General features: G+C 37.6%; 8 protein-coding genes across 8 annotated transcripts; 3 read left to right on the forward strand and 5 right to left on the reverse strand.

Annotated features, from left to right (window-relative positions):
- Positions 1-72: 72 nt before the first annotated feature.
- On the reverse strand, positions 73-2,207 carry GCK72_023412 (uncharacterized protein; the record flags this gene model as incomplete). The annotated part of the gene is made up of 12 exons (XM_003106740.2): positions 73-185; positions 259-396; positions 463-575; positions 630-716; positions 769-880; positions 925-1,015; positions 1,067-1,168; positions 1,426-1,506; positions 1,554-1,688; positions 1,737-1,864; positions 1,918-2,014; positions 2,067-2,207. The coding sequence occupies 12 exons, from the start codon at positions 2,205-2,207 to the stop codon at positions 73-75; spliced, it is 1,338 nt and encodes a 445-aa protein (XP_003106788.2).
- A 1,864-nt stretch (positions 2,208-4,071) lies between these two features.
- On the reverse strand, positions 4,072-5,541 carry GCK72_023413 (uncharacterized protein; the record flags this gene model as incomplete). The annotated part of the gene is made up of 6 exons (XM_003106674.2): positions 4,072-4,196; positions 4,700-4,731; positions 4,877-5,016; positions 5,068-5,193; positions 5,238-5,327; positions 5,503-5,541. 6 exons carry the CDS (start codon positions 5,539-5,541, stop codon positions 4,072-4,074), a joined length of 552 nt encoding a protein of 183 aa, XP_003106722.2.
- Positions 5,542-7,534: 1,993 nt separating this feature from the next.
- Positions 7,535-10,083, reverse strand: GCK72_023414 (uncharacterized protein; the record flags this gene model as incomplete). Its single annotated transcript, XM_053735385.1, has 6 exons — positions 7,535-7,773; positions 7,937-8,123; positions 8,178-8,326; positions 9,616-9,765; positions 9,810-10,005; positions 10,054-10,083. The coding sequence occupies 6 exons, from the start codon at positions 10,081-10,083 to the stop codon at positions 7,535-7,537; spliced, it is 951 nt and encodes a 316-aa protein (XP_053578951.1).
- Positions 10,084-10,961: 878 nt separating this feature from the next.
- On the reverse strand, positions 10,962-15,207 carry GCK72_023415 (uncharacterized protein; the record flags this gene model as incomplete). Its single annotated transcript, XM_053735386.1, has 12 exons — positions 10,962-11,114; positions 11,161-11,337; positions 11,387-11,502; positions 11,551-11,874; positions 11,925-12,123; positions 12,200-12,351; positions 12,609-12,770; positions 13,414-13,501; positions 13,581-13,722; positions 13,771-13,954; positions 14,003-14,137; positions 15,003-15,207. 12 exons carry the CDS (start codon positions 15,205-15,207, stop codon positions 10,962-10,964), a joined length of 2,037 nt encoding a protein of 678 aa, XP_053578952.1.
- Positions 15,208-17,507: 2,300 nt separating this feature from the next.
- On the reverse strand, positions 17,508-19,072 carry GCK72_023416 (uncharacterized protein; the record flags this gene model as incomplete). The annotated part of the gene is made up of 7 exons (XM_053735387.1): positions 17,508-17,622; positions 17,669-18,006; positions 18,065-18,359; positions 18,407-18,495; positions 18,541-18,777; positions 18,827-18,972; positions 19,015-19,072. The coding sequence occupies 7 exons, from the start codon at positions 19,070-19,072 to the stop codon at positions 17,508-17,510; spliced, it is 1,278 nt and encodes a 425-aa protein (XP_053578953.1).
- Positions 19,073-19,490: 418 nt separating this feature from the next.
- Positions 19,491-20,096, forward strand: GCK72_023417 (uncharacterized protein; the record flags this gene model as incomplete). Its single annotated transcript, XM_003106644.2, has 4 exons — positions 19,491-19,583; positions 19,630-19,700; positions 19,748-19,909; positions 19,964-20,096. The coding sequence occupies 4 exons, from the start codon at positions 19,491-19,493 to the stop codon at positions 20,094-20,096; spliced, it is 459 nt and encodes a 152-aa protein (XP_003106692.2).
- Positions 20,097-21,118: 1,022 nt separating this feature from the next.
- Positions 21,119-21,556, forward strand: GCK72_023418 (uncharacterized protein; the record flags this gene model as incomplete). The annotated part of the gene is made up of 2 exons (XM_003106714.2): positions 21,119-21,375; positions 21,421-21,556. 2 exons carry the CDS (start codon positions 21,119-21,121, stop codon positions 21,554-21,556), a joined length of 393 nt encoding a protein of 130 aa, XP_003106762.2.
- Positions 21,557-21,967: 411 nt separating this feature from the next.
- On the forward strand, positions 21,968-22,849 carry GCK72_023419 (uncharacterized protein; the record flags this gene model as incomplete). Its single annotated transcript, XM_053735388.1, has 5 exons — positions 21,968-22,029; positions 22,073-22,231; positions 22,280-22,581; positions 22,635-22,739; positions 22,788-22,849. 5 exons carry the CDS (start codon positions 21,968-21,970, stop codon positions 22,847-22,849), a joined length of 690 nt encoding a protein of 229 aa, XP_053578954.1.
- Positions 22,850-22,931: the final 82 nt, after the last annotated feature.

Raw genomic sequence — 22,931 nt, forward strand, 5'->3', positions numbered from 1 at the left:
AGTGGAATTGTGTGATCGAAAAAATAAAACAAAAATATGACTAGAAACTACAAAATGAAAAGATTGTAGGGATTAGACAGTTTTTTTAGCAGCTGGATTTTCCAGTCGTTTGAGAAGAATGAGAGGGATGAACAAAAGAAGTGCTCCCATAATATAGCATGTTGTTGCTCCAAGCAGCCAGAAGACTGAAAATTAATATTTGAAGACGTTTTTTTTTTCATTTGGTATTCATAACCTATTTTTAAAGATGCCACTTACATGTCGAAGATATAACCGGTCCAAGTGCTCTAGCTAGACATCCAAGACTTCTAAATATTCCAGCAAGTACACCTTTCTCATTTTGTGGGTAGATGACGTGAACTAACGACGTCAAACTGGTGACAACAGTAGCCGATGCTGGAAACAAAACAATGGTGTTTTCAGTTTTTTTTTTCCTTCCGCTTCCTCTTTTTTTCCACTTACCAATTGCATAGAAAAATAGTCCAGCGTAAAGAACCAGTGGAGTTTTGGCAACAGCCACGAGCAAATAAGCCGGAATGATGCAAGCAATTCCAAATTCTGCGACAGCCTTTTGTCTGGAAAATTGGATTATTTAATGCGTATTTCATATCTCGATGAGCCACACTCACTTTTCAATTGGGGTTTTTCGGACATATCTAGCTTGAATGGGGAGCATCAGAAGACCGGTAAACAAATACAGTTTTCCTTGTTGCATACTGAACAAAGCATAAGTTTATATTTCTGAGTAAAATAAATAATGAAACATACTTATCAAAGTTAAATCTCAGATGAGTCAGGAACGGAAGAGTGAATTCAAGTCCCGAGTACAAGAATAAGAAGAGGAAGTAGATCCACCCAACTTTTTGCATTTCATTTTTCTCTAAAACAATCAAATAAAAGGCAATTTGAAGTTGGAAAACTCACTTTCTTGTGGGGCATTTACTGCAGTGAACTGGAACAAATCCTTTGGTGTGATTAGTTCTTTTCGTGTTTTTTTAATGTCATCCAGACTTTTCTGAAACAAAGTCACAAACTACAACAATGAATTGCATATAATACAACACACCTGCTCTTTGAGATCCAATGTTTCCGGTAGGAAGAACAAAAATCCGAATTCGAGGACGGTGAGGACAATTGAAAAGATTGCCGGTGAGGCGAATGGGGCATCCTGGAAAAGAAAATATTCCAACTTCGAAGTTTTCTCTCTTGTCCATTTATCACCATTATTTGAAATGGTCATTGTTCATATTTACGCTACTAAATATATAGATTTTTGCTAATATCCATTTCGGATAGCATCAATTATGTTTAATTTCAACAGTTCTTTCTTATTTCAACAATACTACCATAATTCTGCTTGACTAATTAATTATTGATAGTCCATCCGTCTTTAATTTTCTATTTCCTTAGAAAAATCAACCATACCGGTGAAGCAATTGTCGAAAAATATGCACCAATCATTGGTCCGACCAGGAAACCAACTGAATACGAAATTCCGATGAATGCCTGCAAAGCCAATGTGCAATGACTGAAACAACTATTGAATTACTTACCATTCCCTTTGGATGATCTTCCGGTGAATACACATCTGAAACAATTGCAGTCGCCACATTGATGTTTCCTTTACTCAATCCTCCTAGAATTCTTGATAGCACAAAATAGGCAAATGTGTCTGCCTTAAGCCAGTTCTAAAACACAAACTATGATATTTTGTTTTGAAAGAAAATATGACTAACCACATATGAAATGAAAGTCATGATACAACATAAACTGATAATTGCTCTTCTTCCATAAATATCCGACAGTGAGCCCAGTGTTGGGGAGGAAATGAATTGGAGAGCACTGAACAGTGAACCAAGGAAACCTAGAAGATTTTAGAATTATTTAGAGATAAAGAAAATATCTCAAAGATAATACCTCCAAAGAACACTTTGTCATATCTTTCGCTGTGAGGCACTCCAATGGCTTCTTGAAATGATTGAAGCCCTTTTACACTGATATCATATAACCAATCCTGCAAGTTCAGATATATTTTTTCAATTAAAAATGTTTGAAAATAAACTTACCCTGTGACCTTCTTTTGAGTAATAATTGAGAATAGTTGGGAATAGTGGTAGAATTGAAGTAAATGCTAACATATTGCAGATTAATGCAGGTATAAGCAGTTTCATAACTGCTTTCTTGTCAACAGGACCTATTGCTGTCATTTTCTGTAAAATAAAAAATCAAAACCATCCCAAAAGGAATCTTGCGAAAAAAAGTCAACGAAATTTGCAGTAAATGAAGATGACAAAGAGTTTGTGGAAAGTTAGCAATGACCGGAATACTAGTTTTTTCTCGACTATAAGTTTGTACACTTCCTCCTGAACAAATATGTTTACTCCCTCCCACCAAATAGAAATGTCAGCATTCAAATTGTCAAACAGTGATGATTAGAACCGTGAAAATAGTTAGTTCAGACCCAAACGTGGGAGTTTGTTTGAACTGAGCGTTTTCCGACTATATTTGAGTTCAGAATTTCAATTCGAAAATTTAAAATTCTATTTTTCCAAGAGTTTTGTGCTTCTCACAAGGAATGAAGCAAAATGAGTTGCGTCAAAGTCGAAATTTGATACTAGAAGAAATATTTGGCGCATCAAATTTTATAAGGAATAGAAGAGAGAGAAAAGGGTGTGAGGGTGATACTGATAGTACAACGGAACGTGCTTATTTCAAATAGTTATCAGTGACACTTTTGTGGTCTGGACAATGAACTGCTCAATTCTCATCGTTTGTCGTTGATCTATCAAACCTATACGTCAACTCTTGAAAATTTGTAGTCAAGATCTGTTTTTTTTTTCAAAATGAATATGATTCCTATGCATCTGACACATTTTCTATGCATTGAATCAACAGTAGAATATATATGAATAGACGCTGTGTGTGAAGACGATCAACCGAAGAATCGGACCGGTCCGAGAGGGGTACAAAACATTTGAACGGACTGGGCTGGGTGAGATGACACAAAAGACAGGAAATTGAAGTGCGCGGATTTCGAAGAGACCCAAAGAAAATTATCGCCGACATACACCAAAGAAATGAGAGGGCGAGGAATAAAAGATGGCTGCCCTCCGACTGTCTCCGCTGGCTGCTTCTTGGATGGGATCATCATGGAAATTGCCGCAAGGAGGACGGATTGAGGAGTGAAATGTTCATTGTGTTCGACTGTAACCACTGTTGATAAATGTGAAAGAAAACCGGATAAAACTTTTCTAATTTTCGGTTTTCAAATAGTTCCAGATTACTGTGTATTTAAAACATGCGATCTGAGAAATTATCAGAATCTTCAATTTCCTCTTTTAATTCAATAAGAGAAACAAAACTCACTTTATCAGGAACAAACTCTTCCTATCGACCATCGAAATGTAAACCCATCGAAATTGACCCAAAAACTGTGAATTCGGAAAAATGACCTCATAAATTAAAAAAATTCATTGAGAAACTCATATGACCCACTGTTGACATAGAACGGTAAATATTTGTGTGTTTGTCTGCTCCTACACACAATTTGTTGGTTTCGCGGATGGTACCAGATAAACTAAATTTTCGCAATTTTTTTTTCACATAATAAATGCTCAATTGAAAATGTTTTCGTTAAAATACCAAAACACGGAAATTTCAAACAAAACTAACGGAGGGAAATAAACTATTCCAATTATTTGAAAACTACTGGACAAGGCGGTAGTTAATTTAGCCAACTAACGACATTTTGAAGGAAAAAAGTGTAGAGAACGGCAGTGGTCGAATAGATGGTGAGCAGCGATAAGAGAGAATAAATGGCCCTGACACTAAGCGGTCCACATTATACAGCTACCTCCCTTCTCGGACACCTCCGTCCGATTCATAATCTCTTGGACGGTAGTAATAATGATTTACATACTGTCCACATTGATTTATACAACAAATTTTATGTAAAACTCGTAAGAGACTCGAAAAACTTGACAAAAAAAGTAGAGAGCTAGAAGTAGAGAGCATGAAAAAGATGTGTATATAAAACAAGGAAGGAAAAAATGGTTGATTGTGTTGTTCTTTTTATATTAATAAAATGGAAAAGAAAACGAGTGGGAGAGCAGTGACGAGGTTGAAGAATGCAATAGATGATGGGGCGGATGCTTTTGTTTTCACCGCCAACGCTTCAGAATTCGTCTCTATTATCTCTGAAACGCACAGAATTTCAATAAGAACAGAAAAATGAGCATTCGGTTACCATGAAGCGAAAACAAATAAAAACAGAAGGAAGAACCAAGGGATAGCAGAAAAAAAAAGTGGAAGAGGTAGAAAAACGAGAACGAGCATTTGAATTTGTATGAGACCTCTGTTTTGTTCGTTGTTGTTGGTGTTGTTTTGTAGACTATCAAATATTATTTGGCTCTTCTGAAATCGATGTCTCGAAATTTTGATTCGTAAACCGTTTCATTCCACATACAAACATTCTTGGGGAGAGATAGATGGGGGCATTGGCAAGGCAAATCAGAAGGTAACAAAGTGGCAGATAGAAAGAAGAAATAATAAAAACAAGGACAACATGATAACCGGTGATGCTCGTGATAGGGGGAGATAATCCGTGATGACTGAAATCAGGCGACATGCTCGACGGAACAAAATGTTTTTGGAGCGAGTGATTGGACGCTGAGCGACATGCACAAACCAACTCACGCACCGTTGTCAGGTACAGGTACTCGGTTAGTGAATCTGGAAACAACATTGGATAGAGAGAAGTGGTGCACATCGTGGGAAAGGACAAAATGGTTGGTTCTCTTTTTTCCATAGGACCGATACAAGGTTAAGGTAGATTGAGGTGTGGATGATTCCGAAAATGCAGAAGAAATCAACTTACAAAGCATGGGCTTTCTCGAGCAATGGTCGAAGCTCTCCTCGTTCTTCGATAGCCTTCGTCTCGTCATGTCCTCCGACAAACTTTCCACTGATAAATAGTTGAGGTACTGTAGTTCTTCCGGAATATTTTTTCAGGATTTCCTAAAACCACAAATTCTAACTTTTTGAATATTCTTAATCTAGATATCTCACCTGCATTTCCTCAGTCTGATTAGATCTGTCAAGTTCTACAATCTTAATGTCATCAATCTCGTAGTTGGCGAGAATGACCTTCAGTCGTTTGCTCCATGGGCAGTAAGTTTTACTGTATACCATAACCTGAAACGTTCAATTTTTGCCCAGAATGATCTTTTGTTACATACTTTATGTGTGATGATATCATTCACAATCTTGTCCTCCAAATCCTTGAGTGTCTTATCTTCCTTAGTCTTGGACAATTCACCGGATACAATCTGCAAAGAAGAGCGGTTTCCTTTTATCGGCTTGTTGGATGTTGCTATTAGTCAATTACATCACAATACTTGACCGAGATCTAGACCAGTTGGCGCCCCTATCCGTCTATGATTCATTATCAACCTAGTTTCTAGACCGGGAGAGATTTGTGATGCGTTTTGATGGGAGACTTACCGCTATTAAAGCCAATGTAATTGCGAGTATCCTGAGCATCTTGAACGTGATTTGGGTTCTGAAACAGATAGGTAAGTTAAAACTGGTCTAGCAGTTGGATACAATCGAAAAATGCGCAACAAAATAATGCGGAAATCACTCAAGTTTGACCAATGACAATCGTAGAAATAACCAAGGCCATCGAGAAAAGATAACAATCAAGAAAAAAAGATGGAGAAGGAATAGTACAACTTGATGATCTCTTTCTCCACCTATTCATATGACATGGACCCATTGCAGTTCCTCTTTTTATGTTGCCTCAAATAGAGTAGTGGGCGGAGTCGAGGTGATTTCAGGGACAGTTGGGAAATATAGAATCTATCTCGAGAATACAGTAAACGAGGAAATTGGAAGAAGGAACGGAGAAAATAAAGGGGATGACTGGGGAGGAGTTGATTAGAACGATTACGATTAATTACACAAACAAGAAAATATTCACATGTTTCTCGGGATTCTTACCCCTATCAGTTTCGGCGAACGCCTTTGAGTCTGGTCATCAAGGCCGCATTCCATACTACTTACATTGTTGTAGCCGATATCAGATACAAAAAATAAACGTTTACGTATTTATTGTGACAACAATGATTAGAAGAATAATGAAGAAATGGACGACGCCAATGAAAAAGGAATAAACCTAATTTGATATCGTTTTAGTTCCGCCGGTTCGTTTCACGTACGTGAAAGTGAACAAAAATCAGATTTGAAAAAAAAACAGAAAGATAGAAGAGAAGAACAGAGTTCAGGAGTTCATGACACAAAGATTTGGTATCTGGAAAATAAAAACAAGAGAAAAAACAAAAACAAAAACTGGGAAGTTGGTCCTAGCAAATAGCGACTTCCGTTCAGAGCACATCAGTTCTATGTTCTGACAAAACTATAAACCCGTCACGCGCCTTGACTACAAAAAATTGATGATTTCTCTTCCGATCGGAATATTTACCAAAAATAATGTTTCCATTGTTTGACATTTTCAGCGATAATACGTTATACAATGCGAACAATAGCACTGAAACAATGCAGAGGACACTAGAAAAGTGGTGAGATGAGAAAGAAAATGAGAAGAAACATTTGCTTTTATGTTCATGATAATGTTTCTGAGAAGAAATGTCATCGTCCATGAATACATAGAAGTTGAAAGCTAGTTGTTGTTTTGAGAAGGACTAATTGATGAGACTCAGAAGTTAAACATCAGAAACGTTCGGGATTATTATTATCTGAAAGTTTTTAATTTGTTTTTAATGAGAGTTGTAATCCCGAGCACTCAATTAATGTGGATGGTTTGGAAAAAGAATTTTCAGAATATCCATTCAATTTGTTCTCCTAATTTTTACAGCCAAAAAATTATTACATTTCTATTCGTTTCTACTGTCTACTAATTTTTGTTTTTCATTTCTCGATGTTCAAAGCTCATTAACATCAAATCTCAATAAATCTTCCTTTTTCCTTGAAAAAAAAACAAACCAAGCCCTGATTTGTGGTCATTTTGAACACATCTGATATCATAAGATTTCAAAATAACTGTCACTGTCATAAGATGTTCTTTTCTTGGCATCCATCCCTTTTTAATCACATTTTCTCAGCTGATCAATCACTTTTTCTTCATTTTCAAACTTGAGTTGATTTCTGAACATTTTCTCGGAGAATGCATCAGAAGAAGAAACATATTAACTTTTCATGGCAAATTGGAAAATCAGTGACAAAGAAATGGACAGACGACAATGATAACGAAGTAGAAAATGTACTATAGTAGAAGGGGAAAAGAAAAGAGAAAAGAGAAATAAGAAAGTGCGTACATATATAGTAGTCCTATTTTTATTAAGGAAAAAGAGCAAAGAGTGTGTTTTTATGCAGCTCCAATATATGTACATATTCACTAGAGTTTCTAAAATTCATTTCGTCTGGGACGAGAAAAAATCATATGAAAATGAATAGTGTGAAAGTGGGTAACTAAAGTTCAGTTCTGGGAATCACGCAAAGGGAAATGAAATATGAATTAGGAAGGTCTTCTAGATAAACAAGGACACTCATTGTTAAGTTTTTTGGAGTCATACAATTTGTTGAAGTGTGGATCGTTTATTTTTGGTGGGTTGTTCTTTTCTATGCTGCTTACAATCATGACAGACCGTATCGTTTTGCACAGGCTGAGCCTCATATTATAGTATTCAACACTTTTCGGATAGTAGAGAACAGCGAACCAATCCGTGTCGTCGTCCATTTTCATCATCAATGTTTCTGCAAACAAATTTAGGTATTTAGTGGCGTGCTCTCAACGTGGGTTAGCTCTTTCAATTCAAATAGTTTCAACTATATTATAATATTTCTTCAAACACTGATTGCAGAATATTATAACAGTTCAGAATTTCAATTTTCAACACAGATTACAGTAAAACAGTACCATTCTGTAACTTGACCATAAATCTGAATATTCCTCTTTGCGGGTTTCCTATCCAAACACTTGGTGGCTCAATGACATGTGGGGCAAGCATCATACTTTGATTCTTGTTATCAATTTTCTTCGGTTTAGCAGGTTCTACTATCAATTTAAAATCGCCCTCTCTCTTGTTTTTGCCATATATCGTCACCTTAGATTTATATGTTTATCATACAAAATACAAAGTAAAAATTAAGCCGCGTACCTCAAAATTGACAACTTCGAGCTTTCGAATAAAACGGCAGAAATTGATATCATGTGTCATTTCTGAAGCAAATATTCGTTCCAGACCAGTTTTACTTTTATTGAATTGAACGACTTGATGGTCATCGCCATGATAAACCAAATGAAGATCTGAAAAAGTCAATAATTACTTAATTGTTTATAAGGTGAAAACGAGAGTAAAAGTGAAAAACCGACCGTGTTTGTTCTGCATCATCGACAGCGAAAAAGATATCAATAGTGATGATAATTGGACTGGGCGATTCGCCTTTTCAAGAATCATAGTTTTTTCTCATTTCGAAAAAAGGACAATTGAAAAAATAGAGTGTACACAGTGTAACTTGAATCGATCCGTAGAACACGAGATGGGTTGGGAACAGATAGTTACTGATAGCAGAGTGTTTTAAAAAACTGGAGGTAATAGACATATCATACACTTTGTTCATTTTTTTCATAACATAATGACTGACATTAAAACGGGTATTATTTTATTAGAGAATGCAAATCAAGCTAAAAATCACATAGCATTGTTTAGAAATCTGATACTTTATCTAAACATTTTTCCCAAACTTGAATTAGAATCATTTTGAAATAAATGAGAAGCTTATTATAAAACATTCGCTCACTTCTAGAAAAGAAATTATCAAGTTTGTAGGTATACTGGAATATAACAGTTTGGTTAGGAGTACATCCGAAAAATTTTTGAAACGAATCTCTGATAACAAATGTACATGAAAAAGTCAATTCAAACCGTTTATACCTTCAGAAGCGTTGAAAAATTCCAAAACTGGAAAACGGAATCGGGTTGCTTTTTTGTTGTGCGCATCTCCGATTAAGGTAAATCGTTACTTTCTTTATAACCAAATGTATCAGTACAGTTTGAGAAAATAAATCTCGAGATTTAGTCACGGAGGGCAGTTCAGATACAAATATCAATCCTTCTGTCAACTTTACAGTTGTTCCCAAATTACCACAAATTTAAATTCCCATTTCATAGTTAGCAAAGCTTATCTTTCAACACTTCCATTTTGAATATGCTGAGTATAAAAATTAAAAGCAGAGCACGACTAATGTTGCACACTCCCATGTTTCATTTAACTTATTCTAGTTTCATTCTAGTTCTTGTCAATTTTTTTCTGGTTTCTGCACTCTTCCACCTTTCGTCTTTTTTATCCAGTGTGAATGATGAGAGTTTTTCAAAAGTTAGAAAAACAGAATAGTATTAAAATATTTATAACTAGGGAATGACTTCCACAGAAACAGAAAAATTCAATACAAATTAGTATCTAGGAGAACATTTTCAGGAGAAACTACTTTTGAAAAATCTTCTTTTACCCAGTATAGTTATAGATTACGGTTCAATATTATTTACATAATCAAAACGTGTGATAGCGATCTGTAGATCATTGGCTCTTCATCACCTTCTTGCTCATAAGTTATTGGATCACGGAGGCTGATACTTTTGACATATTCACAGAAAAATATGTCGATGCGGATCGATTCGTTGTTATTTTGGACATGGTAAAATGGAAAATGCTCGGTTTCTCCTGGGAGACGAAGTTGGATTAAACCTGATAATGTTCTATTTGTTGCTATGTTATTTGTCTTGGCATACCATTGAGATATTTCAGTCCAAATCGCATATACCTTTTTGAATCATCGTCTTTTAAAAAACTGATCCATGAGGTAGTTGGGTCGATAACAAACGGATTTCGCTTAATGATAGTTTTGGCTTTTGCAGAATGATACTCTGGTGGAGTAACGGATAGAAGAAGTTGTCCATCCACCTTTGGAGTATCGTGGAAGATTACCTGTGAATAGAAAAAAAGTTTTACAGCAGTGAATATCATAATTCATACTTTGAAATCCAAATCATCTCCTTCCATCATTGGTCGAGAAAAGCGAACATGACAGAAAAATGACCAATGAGATCTTCTGATAAAGTCGGTGGCTTCAATTCCCTGTTGGTTGAATGTTTTTGGAATGATACATTTGAAAAGAATTGGTTCTTCTGAAAATAGTTTTCAACAGCTATCAAAAGAGTATTCTACCTTTCGGGAGTTCCATTTCCTATCGATTGCAGAAAACAAAAAGAAATCACAAGAAGCGATGCGAATAAGGTGATAAAATGTGAATACGAGAGAGGAAAAGCAAGAAAACCAACGGAATGGAAAAAAGAAACGGCGGGAAGAATCAGAAGCAGAAAAAAATTATTGCTGTATATGGTTACAGCCGGTGAAAAGAAGAGTGTGATTTTTCTAGAATCTTATGTTTCCTTTTTTGAACTGTTATCCACTTGTTACCTAGGCGACCGGCAGGATTGTTTCCTAGGTTGCGTGTCACATTATATGTGTAGTGTATAGTGCTGTTCTCACTCTAACAGGGATTTGTTTTACGAGAATTTATTCAGCTTTCTACAGAGTGTAACACATAAACGTGCCTTAAAATGGGTTAAGCTAGATTAAAATTAAAATTCTGGGACATTGTGGGCAGGGGACCGGTGTGGGGCTCTCGAATCAGTATGCGTTGGGTAGGGGTAGGTCTCTAGTATAAACGCAAATGGATTATGTTTCTACAACAAAACCGAGAAATGAAAAATTGAGACAATTGAGAATAAAAACATTGAAAAAAATTAATACCTTCTAAAAACTTTCAGAGGCAATTGTAATTTTGATCAGAGGCAAATTAAAGGTGATGATAGGCAAGGGGCTAAATTCTAGATGGAAGCGTGTGATTTTAACATTCATACGCAGAAATTATACAATTTTTAAGATTTATAAGTTTTAATGACATCTTGCACAGGAGCGCGGCAAATTGGGCATGTCCCTTTCGTAGTGAGAAGACGACGGCCACAATCAAAGCACATACACATATGACCACAGGTGTAGAGTACAGAGTTCACTGGAGCATCCATACAAATCTGCAAAGAATTCGAAATTAGTAGGGAATCAAACTAAATGACTCACCGTGCACTCATCTCCTTCTCCTGGTGCTTCTCCTTCTTTGTCGTTGCCAGAAGAAACTGCCAAATTTTGGAACGATGTTGGAAGTGGTGGTGGGCTGAATGCTGGCGGAGACATCATTGCAGAAGTTGTTGGTCTGCTCGGTAAACGTGACGTTGATGCTGATGAAGCGATTGTTGTCTGAAACAAAACATAAATGGTTGAATAGAAGGCGACTAGTGAAACTCACTCTTGGGGCAACAGGTGGCGGTGCAGTTCGTGGTAGAAGATCTCCAAGCAGAAGATCATCAATGGTGGTTCGAGGGAATGTTGGTGCACTTGAAGAACTTTCCAGTGAGTCACGGACTGAAAAATACTCAAGGTCTTATTAGTTTTCTGAGAATAAATGCTTACTGTTAACTCTCAACGGACTGTGAGGAGCTGGAGGAGGTCTCGCTGGAAGTGCAGGAGGAGCAAAAAGCGAAGACGAAGAAGGATCCATGATTCTAGCCGGCCTTTTTGGAATGGATAGCGGTTGGTCATTTCTGTCACTTCTTGAGGAACTTTCTCTAAGCTCTCTGGCAGAAGGAGAATGAGATCTTAGTACTGGTAAGCAACCCATAAGTCTGATACCAATCGTCGATCCGTATACATCAAAATACATGTAGAGTTTTAGAGAGTTGTCGACATGAAGGCAGGTGCGAGCACCATTCGAGTCAACTTCAAATTTGACTTCTCCTGTAGAAAAGAGAATTCAATTTTATTTCTTCCCATTATATAGTACGTACCAGAATCAGTAATCCAGAAGGACAATATGCTATTGGCCTTCGGTTGGAGAGCAATGTCTTTAATTCCAACCCAGTATTCTGGCATCTCAACTAAATCCGATGAATCTTCTGGTAATTCTGCAACACGAATCGTGGCAGGATCACAGCATGTCACTCCAAATGCAAGTCCCCCTTCATAAAGACGTTGCACTTCAGTGATCTGAAAATATCCGTTTTTTATGAGGTCACTCGAGGAAAAAAGCTGAGTGAATTCGAAAAAGTCAGCTGTTACCCACCTGAATCATCACTTTCTCGTTATTTTTGATTGGTCGCTCTGTGAAAACGTAGCCTTGTGAGTATTCCGCCTGATCTCGAGTCGCAATATTTCGGAATGGGTTCAATGTGATATGACATCCCTTGACGTGGTGGAAGCGAATTGGAGTGACACCTGTAATCACATGCATTTAGTAACAAAACAATTCAATTTGATCTTCAGTTCGAGCTCACTTCTTGATGGTTTTTTGGTTTTCGATTGGAGTATAGTTGATTTAGCTAGAAAAGAGTGCAGCATTGGGTATCAAAGTGATGAGAAATACGAATTTCAAATTAGAAATGTATGTGACTCATATTCTCAAGGGCCACTTGAGGGAACAACCCATGCAGATTAGTTTTTTTTTCTTGATCGACAATTCCCTGTTGACCTACCTGAGTCATCCGTTCGCGAGGCCGATGAAGATTCAAAATTAGGAGAATTCACTCGAGCCGCAACTGCTGGTAGCGGTACTGGTCGAGCAAGACGGTGTCCAAGTGGCGGGAAAATTTGGGGAGGTGGTGGAGCATTTCGTCGTGGTTGGAATTCGGAGGCGTCTGAAAATTGAACAAAATTATTTGATATTAAGAGATGTATTGCTTACACAATTGAAATTTTCGCTTAATCGCACTCATTTTCCCTGTAGCCAAAATGATGAGTCAGGTCAAACTGCGAAACTGATAGAAAAGCCAAAATACGGTGGCGAAAAAGAAACGGTGCCGGAGGAAAAGTACTCGTACTTGCAAGTGTTTACTAAAGACCGAACCGTATGGAAACAATAGTGAAAGACAATAAGTTATGTTTGTTCAACTTTTTGCCTACTCTTCCCTTCACTTGATAATTTTGGTTGTATTGACTATGAAATAAAATATTTATAAAATCAGTTCAAGTGCAAAAATAGAACTGTTGATATTCTAAAACAAAAAGAGGGCAGCCGGTACGTTTTTGGAGGAAAGTTGATGAATAAGATAGATTTTGGAGACAGATTGTTTGTTTCGTAATGATTCATGCATACAAACAGGCGTTGCGCTACAAAAACCGGTTCGAGGGCGATGGACGAATGTGCTCGTCGTCAACGGTCAATAAGCTAAGAAAGGACTGATGTCATTTCCTGCTTTCACTATGTATGGGTATCTCAGGATTTCCGATCTCAGACTACCTTTTCGTTTGTCTTAAATATCCACCGATTTTAGAACTTACCATATATTTCCACTGCGACCGAGTTTCCATAGATGTCGAGAATGAGCCAAATTGGACTGCGAACGTTGATACCCGTTAAAAACATACCCTGGAAAAAATGTATTTGGAAAGGTTCAGTGATTTTGGGTTTTAACATTTCAACATTTCATATAACCTCCAATGAGTACCTTTTGTGTTCCGTTAATCCCGTAGAATAGTTCTCCCTGCTGGTTGACATAAAAATGCAAGATATTTCCTTGTGTTGAGTATCTTTCAGGTAAAGCTTTTGCCCAGTATCCATCCTTTGTTGTTAAATCGGGACAAGCAAATCTGAAAGTTTCTAACTTATGAAACTTCAATTACAAACAAAATCCTCACGTTGGAACTGGAATAGATCTGTATTGTTCTGGATCCTCATTGGTCACTCCAAATCTGAGAACACCCGACCAGCTAGTTCCAACCTCGCATAAACGGAGACAAATATTTTCATCAATTTCAATTGGTCGACTGGAGAAGGCTAATCCTTTGCAAAAACTCTCTTTTCGTTTCGCCATTCGACCATCTGAAAATAATTTTTGAATGTTTTGCTTTGACCGATGGAATATCTTACTTTTCATTATCATCACATTGCTTCCATGAATCTCGTGAAACAGAAGTGGTGGTTTATTCCCTGGGACGGATCCAACCTGATTGATAATGTCTCTGGTCTCCTCGTCAATTTGAATCGACCCGAAGTTTAGCATATCTGAAAATAGAAGAAGAAATGTGTTGAAACTTTATGATGTAAGATGATATCTTCTTTTCGTGAGTTAGAAAAGCAGGTAGATTCAATTCACATTTGAAATCTATCTCTTTTTCATCTTCCTGCTCTCATTGTGTTTTCTTGCACCATCATCATTTTCACTTTCTCTCTGCCGTCTTTCTAACTTTTAGAGGTTTTCGAACGTTTTGCTCCTTGCTCCCCCGTTATTACACTATGAAAATTTCGCGGGACCACTCGGAAGTGACGATGATTTTTTTTGTCAAGATGCGTTGCAATAATTGTCAGTTGTGAAATTGTGAAACTTTTTGTCGAGAAGTTTGGAAGAGTGTGTTAGCTCACGTCTAAGTTTAACCTCTGTCAAAAAAACAAAAATAAGAGTCACAGTGCACCTAAGAAATAAATGAGCAGGAAGATCGCTGAAGACAGCTGATTTGAACAGAAAGAGGAAAAACAAGAAGAGCACACCGAACTTTGAGAACTAATTGTGTGATTTTGTCAGTTTTGCATGTATCCTGATACATCACAAGATTCAGAACATGCGATCTGAACAGGTGGAGAAATTTCGGAAGTGAAGAACTTTTTTAAAAGTTTTTTCGTTAAAGAGTATGACAAGGTTTTAAGCATGAATGTAAAAATGCTTTTGCCACAGCAGCTCACTAAATGTGGATTTGCTCATGAAAACTCTTTTTGGGAGAAGACAGATAGATAAAAAGCATCTATCGCACTGAAAAATTTTTCATGGTTGAGTTTCTGATATTATGTTTAGTTCATTTCTGAAAAATGCCATGCTAAATGAGCTGACTGAGCGAGAAAAAGAAAATTCAGCAAGTGCTCCTGTTATATTTACCTCTAACTTGTCGATGATATCTACTCAACCGATCGCATAGTTCATCCACTGAATCACAATTTGAATACGATCCCACAAATGGTGATAGTCGGGAAGAACTTGGTCTTGAGTACGATGAAGGTGGAGATGAACGTAAAGGACTACGTTCAGTGAGCTCTCGCTCTTCGGAGAAATTGCTCCGCTCGAATTCGGCTAGTTGGACCATTGAACGGCGATAGGAATGAAATAATAGCGGCTTGGTTTGCAGCACAATATGCTGGGTACCAGATGTGTTCTAGTGTTTTTTGAAGTCGAAATGAGACTTCAAAGAGGGAAAGAGTCAGTGGTCGCGTGAATGGTCACCTCAAATAAGTCACAGGACTTTTGGTGCTGACTAGAGACTGGAGCCCAGGGGCACGGCCTCAAACGCAATAGGAGAAAAATAAAGAAGAGCTCTTCGACCAAAACTTTTCTTCTTCTCTTCCCCCCCCCCCACTCCGTCAAGTCATGACTCTCTATCCAACCTCAGAAAAGCCGGCTGTTCGTCTCCGGGAGGCTGTCTTGAGAGGTGGAAAGCATCAATTTTCAGGAACAAGGAGATCCGTAAATAGGGCGAGCTCGTGAGCCTATCATAACAACAATGTTCATTGAAGAGAACTGATAAGACAGAGAATGCTGACAAAAAGGAGTACTTTGTTGACTGAATCCCTTCTCTTCAATTGTTTTGTTTTGACCAAGAGACCATTTAGACGATCCGTTTCTCTTCTTCAAAATTAGAGTGTTTTATTGACAAAATCACTCAATATACGGGAATACGGGAGGCGGGAGAGATTATGATGATTTCGATGCCTGAAAAGGAAAAAAACTAAAAAAATTACCTTTTAAATTTGCTTTCGAATGTTCGTTCCCCATGATGCAGTCCTAGTGTGGAGGAGTCGAGGCGATGTCCTCAGTCCTGAAATTAATTGAATTTTTGTTGACGTTTTTGTTAGAAAAAAACAATTATTTCGAGAGAAGGGCACAATGAATATTCAGAAAAAGAGATGGAAAAATGAGAGAAAGATCGATAAAATGAGGGTAATCTATTGAATATCGACACCTCCATAGCATCTGTGGGGGAGGATAATGGAGAGAGAAACGACAGCGGACGTTTTTGAATGAACATGTGTTTGAGGCCCTCCGATTGTTTGAAAAATGAAAGAGAAAGTCACCCGGGATGAGTATAAACTTATAGAAATTGCGATAAAAATGAGCTACATCAAAATTTACATTATTTGCATTTCAGTTTAACCTTTCCAGCTGTGAATCATTTTTTCTTAAAGATATTTGCGTACTTTTTCTACTTTTCCACATAAAAATAGACATTTCCCTATGCAAATACTGCCATTTACAATAAATGGGAAACGACAACTATAAAAATCTGATAAAGAAGGATCAAATCATTAAAAACGAGTGAAACACGAGGAAAACAATGTCAAGTGTTAGCAACTTTACTGCGAACCCATCCGAGATGAAAGAAGAAAGAGAGATAGCTGCGTTTCCCTCTCTTAGGGGTTCCGTGGAGCGCATTTGCAACATGTCCTCCCATCGGTTGTTCCTCTTCTCCCTCTGTGCCGTATACAATGAGGTGGGTAAGGTCAGATGGATGCAAGAAAAAAGAGAGACGCAGACATTTGTTTGTCGAGTACTAATGAAATGATGCGAGGAGAGAAGAATAACGTAAGTAGAAGACGAATATGAGTTTGCGGTCGACGTTGTGGTCGAGAAGAGAGTATTACAAATGCAAAAATATAAACTTTTCTCTTTCGCTATTTTTTGTTTCAATTCTCATCGATTATCAAGTTGTAAGGTGGAAATTGAATATAGAGGACCTCGTGGTCACTGACAGACAATAGAGATTGTCATCAACAAAAAAGTGTAAGGTCAGTAGTGTAACCAGGCGGATGGACACACAAAAATCAATTGCCACGATTTTCTAGAAGAAAGTGTCTCCATCCGCGCGCGTCGTTTTCAAACTAGTCTAAACCGTGCGAAAAAAGGAATAAAACTGCGAGTAGTGAGGGAGAGTGTACATTTGTAATAGTGTATTCTGTAACAATGTAGATGAAGTAAAAAAAGGTTTTAAAGCTTCAGAAGCGTGCAATTGATCAGGTAATCTGAAACGAAATAAAAAATGATAAGAAAATCGTGTTCAATATGTACTTTCAACCAAATTTCTACATTCCCAATATGAAACTTTTAGAATTCCTTCAGTAAAAAACTGATAACACTATTTGTCTATTGTTTTCCTTTTTACTCTCCACTTCACATGCAAAACAAAAAGTAACAAGTTGTAAAATTATGTTGATAATATAAGCGTATTTATTTCTAACTGCAAAAAACACGCAACCAACAAAAAACGAAGCAAGCGAGTGACATTTGACATTTTGTAAACGCGCAGTGAATGGAAAGAAAGAAACATTTGAGGAGGTGCAGAATTTCAACATAAGTTTTTGCACGTTTATTCAAAATCTTTGCATAATTTTTCTATGGAACAACACATAAGGCTTCGGCAACACTGCACGTTTGGGCTCCCGGACAGTCGGCGTCAGCGGTACATGGTGATCCCTTGGTGTAGATCAGCTGGTTCATGTAGTTACCTCTGCAAATATGCTATAGAAATCTGACAAGAAAGTGTTTGGACTCACGCTGGTCCATACTGGCAAACGGAATAAGTAAAGGTTGGACAGTTTTGAACGAAGCATCCAAGTTTAGTTGTAGCCTCCCATGCCTGTTGGGTGTAATGGCCAACTCCACGCGCCCATACAGCATCAGTAAGAATGTTATCAGATCCAACTCCAAAATCTTTGAGCTCTGACCACCAAGCCAATGAAGAGTCTTCAGCAGTCTGGAGTTTCGGCATGTTGTTGATACTGATTTTGTAAAGATTCTCTCCGAGTCCTGGTCTTTGTGCAGATGTGGAATGTTCATAAACACATCCTTGTGCCCATGTTCTGGCATTCGCTTCAATGGTACAATCGTATTTCTAAAATAAAAACTTTCGACTGATGTTTCAAATGCCCTGGGGACTGTTTTTCTCTCACCATTTTGGTCATTTGTTTGGCCATTGGCGCAAAGGCTCCAGCGGCAATTCCATCAGGCTCAAGTCCCTTTGCAAGGCTTGATCTCAACTTGTTATGGGTGTCCAGGAACTTTTGTCTCGCTTGATCGGACTGGTCAGTGACTCCAGGACACATTGTGAAGGTCTCAACAACTGGAACTGGAGGAGCTTGATAGCAGAGTCCATTTTTGCAGGTGGAGTCGGCATATGTTGTACAATCAGAATTAGCGGCACAAGCAGTTCCTTTCTCGTAAATGATTGCGTTCGTCATGTATCCGCTGAAATGATTTCTCATATGTTTAACTTTTCTCAAAAGGGTACTAACATCTTGTTGTAGATACAATTGACAGAAAGTTTATTTCCACCACAAATTGCATAAGCACAACCAATAGCAGTTGCTTTTCCATTAGCCATCTTTAAAAAAAGCCATATTCGTTTGTACCCGTGAGCCTAGCTTACGTTTGAAAATGCAAAAATGCTGCTGCTAGTGTATTTGTTGTCCGGGTCAGTAAGTCCTCCTGCTCTCACTTGGGACCACCAAGAGCTAACAGCCGAAGCGGCGGTGGAGACTGGGTCTGGGAAAGATCCTGTGTAAGTCATAATATTTTGTCCCCAGGTTGGATCAAAAGTTTGGAAGGAAGATGGACATCCGTCAGCCCACTCCTGAGCTTTGGCTTCCAGTTCACAATCCCATCTCTGAAATAAAAGTGTGTGCAAATGGTATTAACCAATGGCAGTTAAGTACCAATTCATAAACATTCTTTCCACCTGACAGCAGACCACACTTGTTTGGCTCTAATCCTTTCGCCATACTTCTTCTTGCATCATTGTGACCATCCCAGAACATTTTTCTAGCCTGGTCATTAATCTTGGTATTTGCGCAACCGAATGCTGTAAAGTGTTGATAATTTTCATTTGACATTCTAAACTTACTCTGTGCAAGAGTGCCACTCAGGCACGTCAGAACAAGAACTGCCGCCAGGATCGCCATCTGTGAGAAATGATCAATCGCACAATGAACCATATATATAAAGGTATTTGGGCTCTAGATCACCGGTCATGACCAAACACTATTCAAGATTAAAACTAACCTTTACACTCTTCTAAAACCCCACCTCCTAGTCATTTGTGCATTCAGTTCAAACGATCGTTTTCGGTACGTGCATTCTATCACATAATCTCGAATTATCGCGGGATTTTGTCGCGATTTTGGCACGTGTCGGTATTAAATTGCATAGTTGAACCTAGAAACAGGTTATGTGCACGAGAATATTTGATTGGTTTTTTGTATCCTTTGGTGTTTCAAGCGATTTTTGTACGATCCGAGCCGGATTAACACCAAATTACACTCATAATTTAAACTTCGACAAGAACGGTTTTACGCTCATTCTGATTCTTTCGGACAGACGATGAAGAGTGTTGTGATTTTTCTGACCTTCTTGTGCACCACTGCGCTTGCTGGTACGTGGGCAACTTGGGGTGCATGGGGAGATACTTGTGTGGTAAGTTTAAAACAGTACATACTTAAAAATGATTATAATATTTCAGAACTGCCCAGGAGCTACGTACCGTGGACGTACTCGTGTCTGCGTGCCAGGAGCAGATATGAGTGGCTGCACGTAATAAACTTCTATTATTAAACCAAAAAAACAAAAAGTTTTTACAGCGGAGACCGTGTTGAGAAAGAAGTCTGCAACTGTCCACTTGAAGCAGATTGGAAAGAATGGGCAGACTGGTCGGTGTGCGACAAGGACTGCGGATTCTGTGGAACACACACACGTACCAGAGAATGTGATCTTCTTGCAGCATGCCCAGCGGTCACTTGCACGTGAGTTTGAACTCTCAAACGCATCTGTTCATTATCGATGTTTCTTGTTTTCAGAGGAGACGATACTGAAACCGAGTCATGCAGTGATACCGATAAAGTGTGTATTGCTCCAAGTGTCTCTTGCTGCGATGGATACAAAAAGAAAGTTGATATCGTCTCAAAACGCTTCTATTGTGGTCTTCCATAGAAAACAATTTATGAATAAATATTTCGGAAGTAATACATTTTATTTTAAATGTACTCCAGACACAGCATCAAACAAATTCGTAAACATAAGATGAAACTTAGAAACACTGAAATTATTCAACTTTTTTTATTTCGTGGAAAAACTTTCCCACATCAAAGACCAAATGTAACTCTCCCGAACTTCATATTATCGGATTTATCATCATCACAGTTAAAAAAATATTGCGGGTTGATGAAAAACCTCTATTATATTGAGAAAATAGTGCAGAATTATCACAGAGTACACTTGAGTAAAAAGATAAATCATCTGAAATATTTCAGAAGTTAACTAACACAAACAACTCAAAATTATTCAATTTCACTTATATTTTTTTTTGGCAAAGTTCCAGAATCTTAACCGGGATTAAGTTACAATGGACTATACAGATAGGGGAAAACAGTTTTCATGAGTAAATAGGTGAAGAGAAAATTTTCACATAAAATTTCCTTGCTGATTACAGATTTGTTAATAAAAAGTATATCGCATATGAGGCGACAATATTCCTAAGATTCAAATCCATATATTTTCAATTTACCATATTAAAATACGTAGTCCGTTTTGAATTTCTTAAAACATTTGCATATAAATCTGGATAGCTTCCTATCTTCGAATCTGAACTTTTTCAACAGGAGAAAAAAATTCTAACGATATTCTAGTATAGGCGTTACGTAAGTAATATAACATTTCCTTAATACTTCAAATGCGGAAATCCGCAAGACACTGAATATCATATTGATCCACAGTTGAGCTCGTCTAAGAGTGACATCTAATTTTCAAAAAATCCTAAATTACAGCGACCGTTACCCATCCAAACTACTACTTCAAAAATTACCTCTCCTTATGAAGTTCAATAAATACGCATGATCTGATGATTGGTGTCATGCAAAACTAATACGGACCATAAGATAATCTCAAAAAAAAAAGACTTAAAATTGTTTCACTGTGCAGATTAATGGATATAAGTGATTCCCTATATAAACAGAATGCAAAGGTTCACTAAAATTATTTCAAGAATCAGTTGGGGACCGATGATTTGGATCAAAATGAAACTGTGTTTTGCTGTTCTTCTTATTTGTATTCCTATCGTTGCCACATTCCGTTTCAAGAGAGCAGCGTGTGATTCTACTTTTGGAGATTGGTCTGAGTGGACAAGTTGTGACAGTGATTGCGGATTCTGCGGAACTCAGACTCGCACCAGAACTTGCGCTCCAGTAAGTGGATGTACTGATGTGACCTGCTCGTGAGTTCCACTTGACAGCTTTGCTTTTATCGTTCCATTTTTCAGGGGAGATGCTACTGAATCTCAAGCGTGCAGTACCACCAATGATATTTGTTTGGCACCAAGCCCGTCGTGCTGCCCACATACCTACAAAAAGAAAGCGGACATTGCAGAAAGACGTTTCTATTGTGAATTAGAATAAAGTGATTTTTTTGTTCAACGTGCAGTTCTTCACACAGTTCAAAGCGACATCAGAGACATCAAAGCTTCAAAAGTTATCGAAGTTTATGTGTTCTGTTGAAAACCAAACACTTACTTCGTGAAAGTTTGAACATAAATAAAAGAAAAAAAGATAAAATGGGGAAACGATCATGTTTTCATAAGGCGATCAAAGCATAAGAAAAAGGTTTGATTTTTTCAGAAAGTGATTTACTTAAAAAGAGCGGTTTCATTTATCATTTTTAGTTTTTCTAATATTTCACAGCATCTCTGAACAATCTCACTTTCCCATCTCTTTTCTGAGAATTGTTCAGAAGCCATCATTTATACGTTTCTTTCCCAAATTCTTGGTCATTTCACAATTCCTCTCTTTAGGTGAAACCAGGTAGCTGAAATGAAAAGTATTCTATTTTCAATTTTGCTTCTATACTGCATAACAATTCCGGATGTTAATGGGTACGTTGAGAAATAATTTATACTTGCAATAATCATTTTTTAGAACAACAATCACTCGTACCAAGCGTGCAGCAGACTGTTCTTCCACGTATGAAGCTTGGTCTGATTGGTCGAAATGCTCTCTGAACTGTGGATTCTGTGGTAGACAAAACCGTACCAGAACTTGCATTCCCGTCAGTGGGTGTAGTGAACCGATATGCACGTGAGTAAAGTGAAAAGCAGCGAAAGGTTAATTCAAAATATTTTCTAGGGGAGATTCAGTAGAAACTCAAAGTTGTGGTTCCGGTGATAAAATCTGTTTTTATCCAAACCCAAACTGCTGTGACCTAAAATATAAGAAGACATTGGATCTGCCTGGAAAAAGATTTTATTGCTCTCTGAGAGAAAAATCTCGTTTATCTGTGAATTCAACCTTTAATACAACTAATACTAACTCCGACAGTGAAATCACAACTCCTGCTATGACGACAATTGCTAGCAATGCAGATTTTGTTTCAACTACAGTTTCTACTTCAGATAGCAAGACAATTGCTCAGATCACAGCTACCAAAGGTTCAACTTTGTCTAATAGTTTGAGTACCGTTGTACGTATTTTTATTTTTCAGATTCCGCTTCTGGATTGATGAGCAGTTATGTTATTCATGTTCCGAGTGCATCTGCTAATGCAAAATCGGCAAGAAGTTTTACTACCAATACTATGAACACTTCAGGTTTACCAGCCCTCATATTATAAACGGGCACTGAATTCGTATTTACAGGATCTATTGCCTACACGTCTACTGTTCCAAGTGCGACTACCAGTGCAACGTCAGCCGAATAATAATTTTTTAATGTTTTATTGCAAAAATGGCAAAAACAAGAAGCAATACATACAAAAAATTTTAAGAGCACTATTCAAACCC

This window comes from Caenorhabditis remanei, chromosome X (genome assembly GCF_010183535.1).
Source record: "Caenorhabditis remanei strain PX506 chromosome X, whole genome shotgun sequence".
NCBI lineage: Eukaryota > Metazoa > Nematoda > Chromadorea > Rhabditida > Rhabditidae > Caenorhabditis > Caenorhabditis remanei.